At 39.3% G+C, this 15,088-nt stretch overlaps 1 protein-coding gene across 2 annotated transcripts; it reads left to right on the top strand.

Annotated features, from left to right (window-relative positions):
* Window positions 1-4,076: 4,076 nt before the first annotated feature.
* On the top strand, window positions 4,077-14,666 carry il17rel (interleukin 17 receptor E-like). 2 transcript variants are annotated; one of them, XM_086146163.1, is made up of 18 exons: window positions 4,077-4,314; window positions 5,525-5,552; window positions 6,037-6,186; window positions 7,216-7,322; window positions 7,488-7,602; window positions 7,814-7,858; window positions 8,284-8,423; window positions 8,716-8,787; window positions 8,864-8,918; window positions 10,855-11,018; window positions 11,403-11,447; window positions 11,683-11,740; window positions 11,827-11,972; window positions 12,508-12,570; window positions 12,657-12,714; window positions 13,021-13,152; window positions 13,427-13,486; window positions 13,567-14,666. In XM_086146163.1, exons 1-18 carry the CDS (start codon window positions 4,192-4,194, stop codon window positions 13,683-13,685), a joined length of 1,680 nt encoding a protein of 559 aa, XP_086002289.1. In that variant the 5' UTR covers window positions 4,077-4,191; the 3' UTR covers window positions 13,686-14,666. The 2 variants fall into 2 exon arrangements, with proteins under 2 accessions (XP_086002289.1, XP_086002290.1); XM_086146164.1 differs by having other exon boundaries at window positions 5,525-5,549; window positions 13,567-14,665.
* Window positions 14,667-15,088: the final 422 nt, after the last annotated feature.

Genomic DNA, 15,088 nt, shown 5'->3' with positions numbered 1-15,088 from the left:
TTTCATCATTAAAAAAAGTAAAACTTCCCTTAACTACCCTGCGACGGTTCCCTGTGTATTTTCTTATTATTTTGTTCTCTTACCCAGATGGATTTATTCTTTTTGATGCCGTATTAGACGCCTTGTTTCTTGTTTCTGTGTTATTGACCAGAGCAATGGAGTTGGGTAGTATTCTGACAAACCGTTTGTTGCATGTTTACATAGACACATTTTCTGTAAAAATAAAAAATTCAGACTCATCACCCTGTCTTACCGCTGACATGGGGCCCGCTAGTGGTGAGGGGGGTATTGCACAACCCAGTCCACAAAGGAAAGCTTTAGCATCCAACTGCAGGAATGAGAAATAAAAAAAAGACAGGAAAAGGACTTCAATGATTAAAAATCTGATTTGATCAGTATATGCAAATAATTTGCTGAGCAGACTCTCAGCGTTTACATGCGCTGTAATTAAGTGGAGAGAGGTCCAGTGGATTCATCTTATCTTTGCATCTCTTAAATAAAGCATCATTATTATAAGCCTGTTAGTCTTTTAACCTCCAAGAGTGGGAGACATAAGATTAATTCATCACAAACGCAATCGGGGAGCACTAGACAACGTCCTTCTTCTGTGTGTAAAGACTCCCTATTTTTATATCCCTTCCTAGTATTGCATTTGATAAATGGCTGTAATTTCGCAATTATTTACATTTTCAAATATTCAGGGTGTTACAGAAAATGTGAACAAATTGCTGAAATGTCCTTGTTTTATTGCATAAAAAAAACATGTTTCTTTTCCTTCTTTCTGTCTTTCTCATCAATCATCCGCAGATTGAATATGCACTTCACCTCACCTGCCCTTCACCTGCACAACTTCCTTATTATTTGTTGACTTAAATTATGCTATTAATAACCACGGGCGGTAAAATAATCCAAATTCCTTTCCATTTTAATTTGAAGATCTTGTTTACGTCTGTTATTATTTAGAGTGCTGTCTACACAAGATTCCTCTTTGTTTTTTGAATGAACCGGGATGTCCGGTTTTACTGACAACATTTGCATGTTTTGCAACCGTTCCAAGGGCCTTTTAGGATATTTAATAGTTTGCTTTTAGTTTATAAATTGCGAATGTTGAAATATTTGCATCTAAATGCTTTAATTTAGCATTCTTACATCGATTAGCAACAGCCAGTGTGATTTACTGAGCCATTATAATGCAATGTTTCATTTACGTGAGTAAATCCACTGCCATGAAACAAACAACACAAAAGAACACACAAACTAACAACAGTCACTGCAACGCACCTGAATCCCAGAAGGTGGCATCAAAAAGTCTGACTGCTTGCAAATGAAAGGACTTTTCTTGCAGTGTTTGACAAGGGAATCTGTTTGGTCCTCGCAGAATCACTTCAGTACACGAGGTCCTCTGCAAACAAGATTTTGCAGTTAATATATATATATATATATATATACATATGTATTTCTTACATCTTAGTTTTGCACAATTCCTTCACCATCAACTTTCGATCAACTTTCATGACAGTGTTCTATTCCCGTAGCCCTCTGGTTTTTTTTTAGGGTGTTCTGATAAGGTGGCGAGAGTCAACCCACATGTATTTTCTATTCAAATTAACGTGTTTCCTCGTCTTTATCATCATTGATACGCAGTTGGAGTTTCTTTGTTTGTACCAACAAAAGCCAATACGTCGCAAGGGTGTGTGAGTTATTGTAAGATGGCATATTACTCACACAGTGTGTATTATTTTTCTACTGGTTATTGTATCACCTTGGTAAGGATCACATTCCAGCCACAGACGAACGTCAATATTTAGCATCAGTCAGCTTGTGTGCCAATTTTTTGCATTGATGCTTTTGCGCAATTTTAAACTACAGGATGACACACAAGTAGTTGCAGTTTTCCTGTCTCTCATTCTATGTTAATTAAATTTCCAACCAGTGCTGACTCACACCTGGCTGACTTTTTAAGCGCCCATATCAAACCCGTGCTGAATCTTAGTCATGGAATCTGCACGGGAATGTTTTCCACTCTTGAGTTCCACCATTAGGCTTTTGGGAAATTCACACATTGCCACAATTTTTTTTTTTTTTAGTTCTGTCGATTTGTAGCACAACGTATATGGGATTTAACATTTTGACTTGTGCAAACTGCTTCTAGTAACTGATGGTATTTACTATTTTATTTTATCTATATTCTTGATATTGTTATTGTTGCACTGCTGAGACAAACAAATTTCCCCGATGGGGAACACAAAGTATTATCTTATCTTATCTTATCTTATCTTATCTTATCTTATCTTATCTTATCTTATCTTATCTTATCTTATTTCCCACCAGGAAAAGACATGATAATGATAAGAATTTACACATCTATAAGCTAAATTAGCGTGTGTGTTTCACACCAATGGTATTTCCAGTTTTGAAATGACTAAAGTAGACTGTAGATTTTAAAACAGCATTTTCCAGGAACAAATACTCAAACTTTTTGTTACTGGAAAAACAACAGAGAAAGTAAAGATTACCCATAAAAGATTGCTCACTCCTTTCCAGACAGTTCCAGAAAGTCCCTCTGGCAATGATGATGATGATCTTAAAAGGTCATTTTCAGCAGTGACAAAAGTTTTTTTCAACCTTTGAGATGTCAACATTTCAGTGTATTTGTTTTATCTCAAATTTTTATTTTTGCGGATGGTAAAATTCAATTCAATTCTGATTTTTCAGGTATCGAGTATGTTGGTGACAAGGCATCTGAATGTTCACATCTACTATACTGTAAACTTTGACAGACTTTATGAGGGTTAAGCGAGTTACTGGTTAAAGGGATCATGTAAGTTGGTTTAGAACTGGTTAGAATTAAAGAAAACCTCTTGAACTCAACTAAATCATTTATGAAGGTATAATTCTGAGTCCTATTCTAACTTCTTATAGGCTCCTTTTTGCAAAACAAAAAAAGGAAATTATCTTAAATATTTATGTAAAAAATTCCCCCAAATCTCAACAAATCTACTTTTTTAGAACTCAATAGTAAAGCTAACTTGCTTAATATGTTGACTTTACAGTGGTGAGTTTCCACCACCTGAATAACAGATACAGATTAAAGCCAGATGCTTGACTCTTAGCAAAGGCTTCCTTGAATCACAAAAATGAACTTTATGAGGGTTAAGTGACTTACTGGTATTTTCAAGGTGTTAAAAGGCTTTTGGTTACATTCAAAGAAAATTTCTATTGAACTCAACTAAATTATTTATGACGGTATATCTTTCATTTTACTCTAAATTCTCAACAGCAACCAGTTCCTTTTGCAAAAAAAAAAAAATCTAAATACTTTCTGAAAATTTAAACAAATGTATTCTTTTAGATGAATTAATTTTAGAGTTAACTTGCTTACTATATTGACTTTGCAGTAATGTGTTCACACCACCTGAATAACAAATACAGATTAAAACCAGGTGCTTGATTGTGAGCAAAGGCTTCCTTGAATCACAAAAATGAACTTTATAAGGGCTAAGCAGCTTACTGGTAAATGCCTTTTGGTTAGAATCAAAGAAAATTTCTATTGAACTCAACTAAATTATTTATGATAGTATAACTTTGATCACTTTTATTTTACTCTAAATTCTTAATGGTAATCAGTTCCCTTTTGGAAAAAAAATACATTTGAATATTTCCTAAAACTCTTGACAAATGTATTTTTTTCAGAATGAATGAATTAATAGTAGAGCTAAGAGTCTAAATAAATTGACTTTACAGCAATAGATTTACGCCACCTGAATAACAAATAGATTAAAACCAGGCGCTTGACTCTTAGCGAAAGCTTCCTTGAAGCTCAAAAAAAGCAGCTTCCATATTTATTTATTAGTCCCCTGAGCTGTTGGGTAAAGCAAGGAGCTAGTTCTCGGCACAGTGAAATTAAATGTTAGATAAAAATATAATTAGTCAAGCGATCAGGACTGAGTGGAATGTTGATGACAAGGAAAATCCCTCCCACCCTCATCCAGTGATACTCTCTGCCTGGAGGCCCCACCCTCTTAGATAAACGCACTTGGTGAGCTTGGTTTCTTCCCCATCACTCTTTGACTGGATCCAGCTGCATTCAGGGCAAAGGAAGCTACCCGGCATCTTACCTCCGACCCTGCATTTCAACACGGCCGCCGAGGAAAAGGAAAGGAAAGAAAGACGTCTGTTAGCAGTTTCAAGATGATGGAGATGATCCTGTGGGCCGCTTTGCTGCTGGCGCCCTGTTGCTTCGGTTACGGTGGAGCTTTGGATGAACCGGCGGCGCTGGAGAGGATAGAGACGTGCAGCACCAAGTGTTCCCAGGTAAGGGCGAAAGGGTCAAAACAAAACAAAAAGGGTCAAAACAAAACAAAAAAAACAAAACACTTGAAGTCTTCCTGTGCAGTATAGTATGACTATATAGAACTGCAATATAGTCCAACCATACTACAGTTCAATTATTAGTGACGCTATTACTCTTTAATTTCAGATTTCGTCTGTTTCCAAAAAGCTCCGCTGCTACTATCTCATGCTTTCGAATATCAGTTTGTATCTACGTGCACTTTAGACTTCCTACGTCAATGTTTACTGTTGAATGCAACAGTGCGCCCTACTGTTAATTTGCACTCTTATTTTATTAATTTCATGTCACTGGGGATTATAAGAAACGTCTTCTGGGTTCTTCTTTGCGTCCAGTACATGCGGAGAAATTGATAATAAAGCTGACTTTGAACTGAAGATGATATAAATAGTTTGACCCATTTTGCTTAAATAAAGTGCAATCCAAATTGCCCCAAGAGTGATTCTATTTATGTTTTGTAATGCTTTTTCTAGATAAGGAAATCTGTGGGATTTCAGTTTATTTATTCAGTTTAGCTTTGGTTAAAACAAGTCTGGTTTTACTTGCGTCCAAATCCATCTTCGACAACTTGGATTGCCGTGACGACGAAACTCTCACTTTACTGAGGAATATGTCGAAGCAGATATCTTCCAGTTCCCACCGCGTCCGTCTATCTCATTGTTGACTCACAGCTAAAGAGGAAATCTAGGCAGCTCATTTGAGAGATATAACATCGATTAACTGTGTTTACTTCTTTCCCCACTGAGATCACTCCTACTCTTAACTTCGTGAGCATTATGTGCATCAGATTTTGTTTCCCTGACGCTAATTAAGAGCCGCTTTATCTAGAATGACAACACATCACTTCAGATTAACCTTTAGCTGATATCCCAGATGCAATACAGGAAACTGGCTTTAACGTTTAACGGTACTGGCTGGTGAGGAGTTGGTGTTTACCTTAAACTGTTTAGGATGATTTTATTCAACGAAATCAATTTTATCTGGTTAATTTCAAGGGCTTTTTTAATGATTGTTCCACTGTTATGATGGGTTTGAGAGCAATAAACACAGTTTGGACCTTTCTGAAATTATTTTCATTTACATTATCCTTACTAATGCCATTTATATCATGTGATAAGTGAATCTACAGCAAATAATTGAATTTCTATCTTTCTGCTTCCTGTCTCCTCACAGGGCCTCCACTGCAGGACCAGGCCAGGTTGTAAGAGTAAACACACATTTGCACTCACGCATCCAGATAGGATAGGGTTTAGCACATAAAACAAACTTCCTCAATCTCATCCGGATTACACTTGAACAGCCTGACGTGAGGAAACCGTTGCAGCGATCATAATTCCAAACGCCTCTACAATGCATTTGAGAGTTTTGAATATTCAAAGCATGTCTGAAACTCCCAAATGTCAGGGTGGTAACAATGTTTCAGGTTTTGCATTACGGCACCCGGCACATATTTCTATGTCATACTGATGTGATGCAAAAATGTGAACGGATGACGAATGGTTTGAGGGGTTTCAATTTTTGGAGTCTCGTGTCAATGCTATCCAAATCACTGGTGATTAGGTCATGATTTTTTCCTGAGATATTCTGAATACTGTCTGACTGTATGCTTTTTTGGGTGCAACTTCAACATTAAAAAGTAAAAATAACTTTTTGACATTTTCTTTTTCTTCTGCCCCCCCCTGCAGTCTGGTTCCTGCCTCAATGTCAGAAGCCAACTGATATCTCGAACACCTTGTCTGCGCTCCAGAACATCAGCCTCTCCACGGTCATGAGGTGTGAGGGCCGGCAGAGGTGCTTCCTCCACCTCAGAGTGAAAGTCACATTACGCATTACTGGTACGTGATTTTGTGCCACACTTCATTCGGAGATATTGAAACTGAAAAAAAAACCAGCAATAATAATAAGAACAATTACAATGATGTTAATACAAATAACATAACAACAACAGCAACAACAATGACACAGATAAAATAACAGCAATAACAGTCATACAAAAACAATAATAACAATAGCAAGCATGTTAACACAAAAGACACAAGAATAATAATAATAGCATTAACACCAATGAAATAATAACAATAACAGCAATAATAATAAGAACAATTACGATGATGTTAATACAAATAACATAAAAAAAACAGCAACAACAATAACGCAGATAAAATAACAAAAATAACAATCATAACCACAGCAACAACAATAATAACAATAGCAAGCATGTTAACACAAAAGACACAAGAATAATAATAATAGCATTAACGAAAATGAAATACAACAACAACAAAATAAGAATAACATTACCACCACCATCACCAACAGTAACGGCAACAGCAACAGCAACAGCAACAGCAACAGCAACAAAAACAACAACAACAATATTAATAACAATAATGATAAAAATCACTGCAGCAGTAATAACAACAATAATAATAACACCAATAAAAGAATAATAATGGTCCCAACTCATAAAATGCCTTTACACCTTTCGGTTTCATTGCACTTTACACTTGATTCCATTCACCCATTCACACACACACACTCACACACTCACGCAATGATGGTTGCAGAGATGCCATGCAAGGCACGGACCAGGCCGTGACTGGACATGAAAATTAACATTATCAATGGCACATATGTGGTTTTTCCACACATTCTTAATGTTTGTTTAAATAAAATCTTTCTATCTTACACTGAAATTTGTGTAAAAATCCACGGGAGTGTCTTTCATTTCATCATTTTTGATTTCATTTCCTTTGTTGGAAACAAGGTCAAATGATTGCAATATAAAAACGTGGAAAGATTAATATGTTTCAGGGCTGTTTGACAGTTTGTTTTTCTTGTGCTCCTGACCCATTTATTTGCAGAGTCCATCCAGGGCTTGTTCATCTGTACGCAGATGCCAATGATGCTGCAGAAATGCCGGCTCTTCAGCATCTCCAAGTCATTAAGACAGAATTCGTCTGAGATGCAGGTGCATACAGTACTACAACTATACAATTGCATAATTGTATAATTCACTTGAGTGAATGCCGGAGTTTGCACATATCCTATATTTCTTCATATATATTCTGTGTTAAAATAAGAACAAAATCCATCTCAATGACGTAGTAACACCTAATCTTGTTGTTTTCTATAGGTTGAAATCGAAAATGACTGCATGGGTATTTCTCCCAACCAACAAGTGCAAGTAAAAGTGCAAACATCGCCAAACTATTGTGGCGGAACTTTGTCCAGCACATATTTTTCCCCGGGTACGACTGCCGAGCAAATCTGAATATTATGTTAACACAGTCATTGATATGAGACTGCAGAAATTGTGGCAGGCAATGTGTAATCCATCAAGTACTTCCTTGTCACTGAAGGTTAAGCATAAAAAAACCCTCTCTGGTCATGGAATACATCATGTATTTCCTTATATTCAAAATGTACATGCAGTTTTTCCATTGTAATTTCTCATTACAGACTGCAGCAGCGATGATTTGAGAAGCCACGTCCCGGAATGCATCAGTAGGTGAAATTTTGTTTCTCAAAATGAAAAAAAGCATGTATTTGTTATCAAAGTAGACCATTTCGAAACACTGAGGTACATTCGAATAAAAAGGAATTTTAATACATTCATTTTTAATGAATGTATTAGAGATAATTTAAAAACAATTAAAAGCAAAAAAACAATAAAATGAAATAAAATAAAATAAAATAAAATAAAATAAAATAAAATAAAATAAAATAAAATAAAATAAAATTAGATAATACCCCATACGCCAGTTTATGATATTAGCTCTAACATATGGTTTTATCAAAGCTCCAAAGTCCAGGGAACATTAAATATTAATCATTTAATGTCAGACACTTTCTTATTTTTGACTTGAGCTTAATTCACAGGGTTTCAGATGATTCCCCTCTCACCCACTGTGATCTTTCCCCTCTTCCAGCTGGCAGGCTTTCATATGAGGTCAACCTGGAGAAGAAGGAAATAGGCGTCACCGTGACGGACATGCTGGAAGATCACAACTACTATCTCCGCCTGTGTTACAACGACTACATCTGTGTTGGCGCGGATGCAAATGCCTTGGTAACCCTTGCTTCTACAAAGCCTAGCAGAATAGAAAAAAAAGAAAATGACAAGATACAAGCATGCAATTATATTTTGCGTGTCTGACCATGTATTTGTGCGTATGTGTGAGTCAGGCTGACATATACCACTCATTTCCACTGTCTCAGTAAATTCCATGAGTCATCCAGTTTGGTGAATAGTAGCTAACGCTCAGGTGTTGGACCAGTGGAATCCTGGGAATCTCCAGGCCACATTTTGATAGCGACTGAGTAAGGTAAAGTTCTGTGAAACCTGCTCTTCTACCATGCAGATAAAGATGGACCAGGAGATAAAAAGTGCAACACTGTCATTTTCCAGGCCTCTTCCCTGTCTTTGCATACAGGTAAGTGTTTCCAAATCGCACGTTGTTTTGTTCTAGCGCAGATGATCTCATGAGTTCATCAGTGAATTCTCCGCAGGGCTGGTCTGATGTTACGGACGCCTCCAGAATCCAGGTCTGCCCGTTCCGAGAGCGTGAGTCACTCCACCGTCCTCCGTCACCAGTAGAAGTGTCATAATTATTTCTTATGTGCTTTTTCAAGACTAAATACTAGACCCACCTGATGGAAACTTTTAAATATGGATGGCCTTTATTTCTGTCTAAGACATTAATACTTAAGGTAGCTTAGCAGTTAGCCCTTCTGCAACAAAATCTGTGGTTGGACAAGGGGGCCTTTCTGTGTGGAGCCTCCATGTGTCTATGTGGGGTTCCGAGGGGTTCTCGAGGTTCATCCCACTGTCCAAAAATATGCATTGGAAACTCTAAATGTGCGAGTGAGAGGGTGAACTGGGCTTGATTTTCATCACTTGAAGATGTTTCACCCCTCACCTGAGAGGCTCCTTCAGTTCTAATGGCCTGTTGGGAGTTTCTGAATGTAACCATTGGGGTTGTGGGCAGGTGTAGATTACGATACCCATTTATGCTAATGGGATAGTTGATTTGCAGAAACCAGGTCAAAGGAAGTTGTTATGCTGATTATTAGTTGAGGAACCACCGTACAACATACATGCAACGCCCTGTACGACGTTGTATAAACCACATACAACAACGTACTGGGATCAACATCAAGATGGACCAGGCCCATCTGCACCCTCCAGCACCTAACTTGTCCCCGGTTCCACTTGAGCCTGTTATCCAACATGTTATGAGTCCATGTCATCCAACATGTTATGAGTCCATGTTATCCAACAGGTTTCATTCCTTTGTGTCACATTCTGAGAAGTTTGGCTTCACCTTCTTACATTCCAATTAAGTAAATCCCCAAAAGTTGTACCTTTGGGGGGGGAGTTGCACCTATGGTGGGAACAAAGGTACAACTTGGATCCTTCCTGGTTATTTAGGGTGCACATTGTCCGGGTGTGTTTATCTATTGATCCTATTGCAGCGTTGTATGTAAGTTGTCCTCTCGGACAATGACAATTGGGATAGGCTCCAGCCTCTCTAGCTACCCTGAGCACAAGATAAGCAATTTTGTCAATGAATGAATGAGTAAATGACGATGACGTCTGACTTGGTTACATTGTGTGTGAGGTTGCTACGTCAGCGTACTGCAATTAAGCGAAGACAGAGTAATGAGTAACTTTGAAGGGACTCACCGCCGTTGATCGGGAGGTCTGGAGGAGCAGGTGACAGGCTTTATTTGTCTTTTAATGGCCCCATGATTGACAGGTGACTGGTCAAGGGTCTATCATATGAAAAGGATGAATGGTTGTATGTCTCTATATGAAGTATCAATGACAGAGTGAATGGTGGTATGTCAAAATGACGTGTGAATTAGTGAATTAATGGTTGTTTGTGTCAATAAATGGCCCAAAGATTGACTGGTGACCGGTTTAGGGTCTATCCCTACTGAAAGGGTGAATGGCTGAAGGTCTCTATATGAAATATGAATGAGAGGGTGAATAGTTGTATGTTTATTAGATATTTAAATCAGCGGTCCCCAACCTTTTTTGTACCAGGGACCGGTTTTATACATGAAAATGTTTCCGCTGATCGTTTAGAGGCGCTGGGGCTCAAAACCTGAATACAATGATAACACTTTATATTAGGCAATTACAATATTAGCTGCAGCAGTAAGGCGAAGGCAGAAGCAATTGTCTTTCAAAATAAGATCCGGAAGGTCTAATGAAAAAACTTGGAATCAAGAAAAATTTTATTAATGGACCAGTACCAAATGGGGACCGGGGGTTGGGGACCACTGGTTTATATGATTGAATGAATAGTTGTTTGTCTCAGTATCTGACCATGTGATCGACTGGCGACCGGTCAAAGGTGTATCCCGTCTCTGGCCCAATGACAAATAGGCTACTTCCGCTACATTGTTTATGAGATTGCCACATCAACGTCTTCCCGATTAAAGTAAAAATCAGATGAGTGACTTCGATGGGACTCACCGGCGTTGACCCGCAGGTCTGGAGGAGCTCTGGTACGGGATTGCATTCGACCCGTTGGAATCCTCGCTGTCCTGGGAGCCTCTATGCCCGGTGGACGCGGTGGTGACCATGTGTCAGAAAGGAAAAGACGACGTCTGTGTGGATCTGCCCGACTCCCTGCACAACGTCAGCAGAGAAAAGGTAAACGCACCTCATGAGATCATGATCGTGAATCTAAAATCATAAAGAATAGTCTCGGAACAAAACGATCAGCCCGTCGCATACGTGAGATCGTGATGCTAATTCGACTCAAGGCAACACCTCATCACTCTTAACTGTGTTGATGTAAGTACAAAATAATATTATCCCACATATCGTGACATCTGCGGCTGAGTCCAAAAGACAATACGGGGGCCTTTAAGGATTTTGTGTGTAGAAATCCCCCCGTTGGCACGTCTCATCAATCTGAGTGCTGATTTTGTGCAACCTGTTATGTCACTAAACCGCAAAAAGTCCCGAGGCGTCATGTTTCGAGTTCGCCATCCAGGAGGCCATTTCTCTCACGAATGCTGTCTCGCTTCGCAGATAATATTCAGCAAAGTGGATCCCCACCCCGAACTGTGCTTGAAGGTACTGACCCCGTTTGTATTTCACAATCATTTCCTCTCAGATTAATGTGTTCGGGGGTCACTGGGCTTTTTTTTTGTTGTTGCAGAAAGTATATGCATTGCATTTTCAAAACTCATTTCAGAATTTTAAGCGTTTAGTTAGAGCGATGCTATATGCATGCTAAGCAGTGGCCATCGAATGAATGTTCCATCCTGAAGTGAGACATTGTTTAAACGGTATTTAATATTTTGTTCAGTTCACAGCAGGTCATCAGTTCTGGACGAGGTGCCCCTTCGTCGGTGGACAATTCCAAGGTGCCGCCTCTCTCACGCCAGAATGACATGATTTTGAAAGCTGGACAAGACCGTGGAGACTGACAGCGGCACGATATCATTCACAGTGTGGGAGGTGGCCTCGGAGAGACATGAGGGCCGCGAAGAACTGACAATGCTGTCCCAGGTGGCTGCGACGTTCTCGGTGGGCTTGTGCGTGAAATCTGCGGAGGGACCCGAATGCCATCTTACCGAAACACGGATCGTCCAAGTGGTAGGTGAAGCAAACTCTGCGGGAAAAGTCAATACAAGGTGATCGCAAGATGGTCCGGGAGTCACTACTGTCACTGGAGAAGTCTTTTAGAGATAATTTTAGAGCAGTCAAAGCAGTAGATGGTTGCCTTTGCGGTATTTCATAAAATCTGCTGGGTTGCAAGGTTGTTAGCGCTTCTTTCTCCCAGCAAGAAGGGCTTGGCCTCAAATTTGACAGGGGTGTTTTTCTGCATGTTCTCTCCGTTGTCTCCATTGGTTTCCTTTGGGTTCTCCATTTTCCTCCCACAGTCCCAAAAGCATGCCAGAGGTTTGTTGGAGATCCTAAATTCCCTGCAGTTGAAGGAAATTTGACGGGAATCTGACGCCTCTGTGTTAATGTCAGGGTGCACAGGTGTCCAAAACAGAAAATGTTGCTTCTTGTTGCATTTAGTTTTCGTCTGTCAGTCAAAACCTAGCCCGTATTCCTGCAAGACAGGTATAAAACTGACAAAAGACAACAACGCCTTCAGGGTTTTGAATCTTGTATCTCTTCTCAGGAGGGAAATACAGTTGTTGCCTTGAACTTGACGGATCTGTGCCTGGAGAACTCCTGCATCCATGTGAGTTTGCCACGTAAATAAACCCCAAGAGGCTCACTGCGGGGGTTTTACATTTCCAACCGCGCTGACGTTCGTTTATTTTGCAGGTGAAGAGGCTGGACGTGAAGTACGCCGCCACGTTCACTCACTGTGTTGAGCAATGTGGTGAGTTCTCTTCTTTTTCCAGGAACACTCATAAAAATAAAGTACACTTTGTTTATATCTGTTTAAAAAAAGAGGATCTTGTAAAAAAAGCGAAAGAACAAAACCTTCTGTTCTTTTTTTCAAGTGAGCCTTGAGAGCTCATGAAAACATAAAACCTCATATCGGGCGACGAAAATACTCCAAAACCATCACCATCCACTTGTGCTGCGAGGTTATCAGAGTTATGATTTTTAGTATTTTTTAACCGATGTCTTTCTCTGACTCCTGCAAACACACATCTTCAAGCTCTGCCATTTCTCCCTGCAGATTTCTCGCCGGCGATGGAGGCTCTGCCTTCCTCAAGGGCCGCCAAAGACTTGACCTGGGTCATCACGCCCATTGGCATTATCCTGTCTGCCCTCATTTTTGTTGCTCTAGTATTGCACATAGTATTAACCGGTAAGGACACAATCACAATCAGGTCAAGGGCCACACTTATCTTTTATTTGTAACGAATCGCGCGTCCACCCTCACACACCTTTCTCACGCTCTCGATTGGGAAACTCCCAATCCAACGCAACTGGCTGGGTGTTGCGCCTTTTCCGTATTCCAATTAAAGCCTTTAGGAGACTCAGTTATTCAGTCAAGTGGATTTGCATGACTGGCTTACAATATTGGGTGGCTGCCTTTCTTCAAGCTATTTCCTCATTACTTTAACCGCCTCTGCCCTTAGTTTATCAGAGGAGGAAACAAGCGAGAAAGCAAAGCGGCTGTGCTGCAAAGGAACAAGGAGGTGAGATTATTATAACTAACTATGGATCATCTTTTACATTTGGTGACAATTCAGCCTCTACATTTCTTCTACTTCTGCAGTTTCCAGTCCAGAATTTGTGGTCCCGGTGTTCCCGCAGCAGTCTGCGGCTGGCAGCGGACTCATCATACCTGATTCCCCGCCGTGTGGAAAATCTGAAAAGGACAGTTTGCTCTCTTAACTGCCCCCCCAAACAAAAAAACAAAAAAAAAACAAAACAAAAAAAAAAAATTCCCAAAGCTATGCCCATCCTTAGGGATGTTACACCGTCCTGGTTAAATTTAAGATATTTAACATGAATGCATGTGAGCATATGTGTGGTGATTTTTTTTCTGAGCATTTGTTTGAATAGAAGTGAGAACATGTCAGATTTTAATTTGACAATGTGAATTAATCTTGCAGCTAAAACCCTAAATACACAACAACTATCTTCTCTCACAACTTTATGTCCAAAGGCATCTTTAAGACACAGTTAAAGATTTTCAGCTGTTTTTCATTCCTTCTAAATATACATAATATATATTTTTAGATGCATTGTCAACAAAGGTATATTTAATATCTGCGGTTTTTTTATTTTTTTCTCTTCAAACACCGAAACCTGCAATAGTTTGGCGTGCTATTGTATTTTTAGTGTGACTTTTTAAATACCACAATGTTTGTTCAAAGAAATATGTGTTTCCCTTTGCGAACTTCCTTCTATGAAAAGTTCACTTCCTTATCCCTTTACAAAATTCTCATATGTCTTTTTACATCCTCCACCTACATTTTGTTTGCTTTTACAGTTATGGCAGCTCTGGAGCAGAAACACACACTCATTTACTGGAAGGGCCTACATTTACCTGAGGCTCATATAATAGCAACAACAAACTGAAAAAACAATTAGTCTAAAGACTGAAAACCTATCACATCACTTTATGGCACACAGGATGTTTTATTTTCTGTTATCATAGCCTTACATTGATCCTTTTGCATATATTTGTGTGACGCTACATATATAGTTGCTATTTTTTTGAAATAAATCTGTACAGGTACTGAGGCAGAGTCGTAATGCTGGGGCTAGGGGTCTGCACACACACACACACACACACACAAACACACAATATTATTTAATTCACATCTAAATTGATAAAATAATGAAAAATTAATTCATGTTAAAATTCAAGGTGGGTCAAACTCATGCAGCTTCACGTCTCTGGGTTCCTCCAACTCAAAAAAAAAAAAAAAAATTACACAATGTTTTCAGACATGCCAATGACAGTGGGAATGGTTGTATGTCTCCATATGTGGCCTCGTGATCGATCCGGGGGAAATCCTGCCTAACGCCCAATGACGTCTGGGGATAGTCTCCTAATCCTTACCTGCGGAGCTCTGCAAGAGCCGCATCTTGTGGATCAAGATACTATTACAACAAAAATGAACGAGCCGACTTGTGCAAGCTCATCCCTACCGTTTCCCGGGACAGCTGTTCTCATTGATTTTAGTCCAGTGCCTTCGGGCAGAACTTTTAAGCAATGTCTTAGACAGAAAGAATGACCCAATCAACGCTTCTCCATCTGACTTCAGTGGCTTTCTCAAGGTATTTCT

Source organism: Fistularia commersonii, chromosome 5, assembly GCF_037954325.1.
Source record: "Fistularia commersonii isolate RoL2024-O1a breed Wild chromosome 5, RoL_Fcom_v1.0, whole genome shotgun sequence".
NCBI lineage: Eukaryota > Metazoa > Chordata > Actinopteri > Syngnathiformes > Fistulariidae > Fistularia > Fistularia commersonii.
This window is presented reverse-complemented; position numbering and strand designations above follow the sequence as displayed.

Coding starts and splice junctions, on each gene's coding strand:
- il17rel (XM_086146163.1), top strand. CDS start 4,192: ATGATGGAGATGATCCTGTGGGCCGCTTTGCTGCTGGCGCCCTGTTGC. Junction 11,973..12,507: donor AAACACGGATCGTCCAAGTG/GTAGGTGAAGCA, acceptor ATCTCTTCTCAG/GAGGGAAATACAGTTGTTGC. Junction 12,571..12,656: donor TGGAGAACTCCTGCATCCAT/GTGAGTTTGCCA, acceptor TTTATTTTGCAG/GTGAAGAGGCTGGACGTGAA.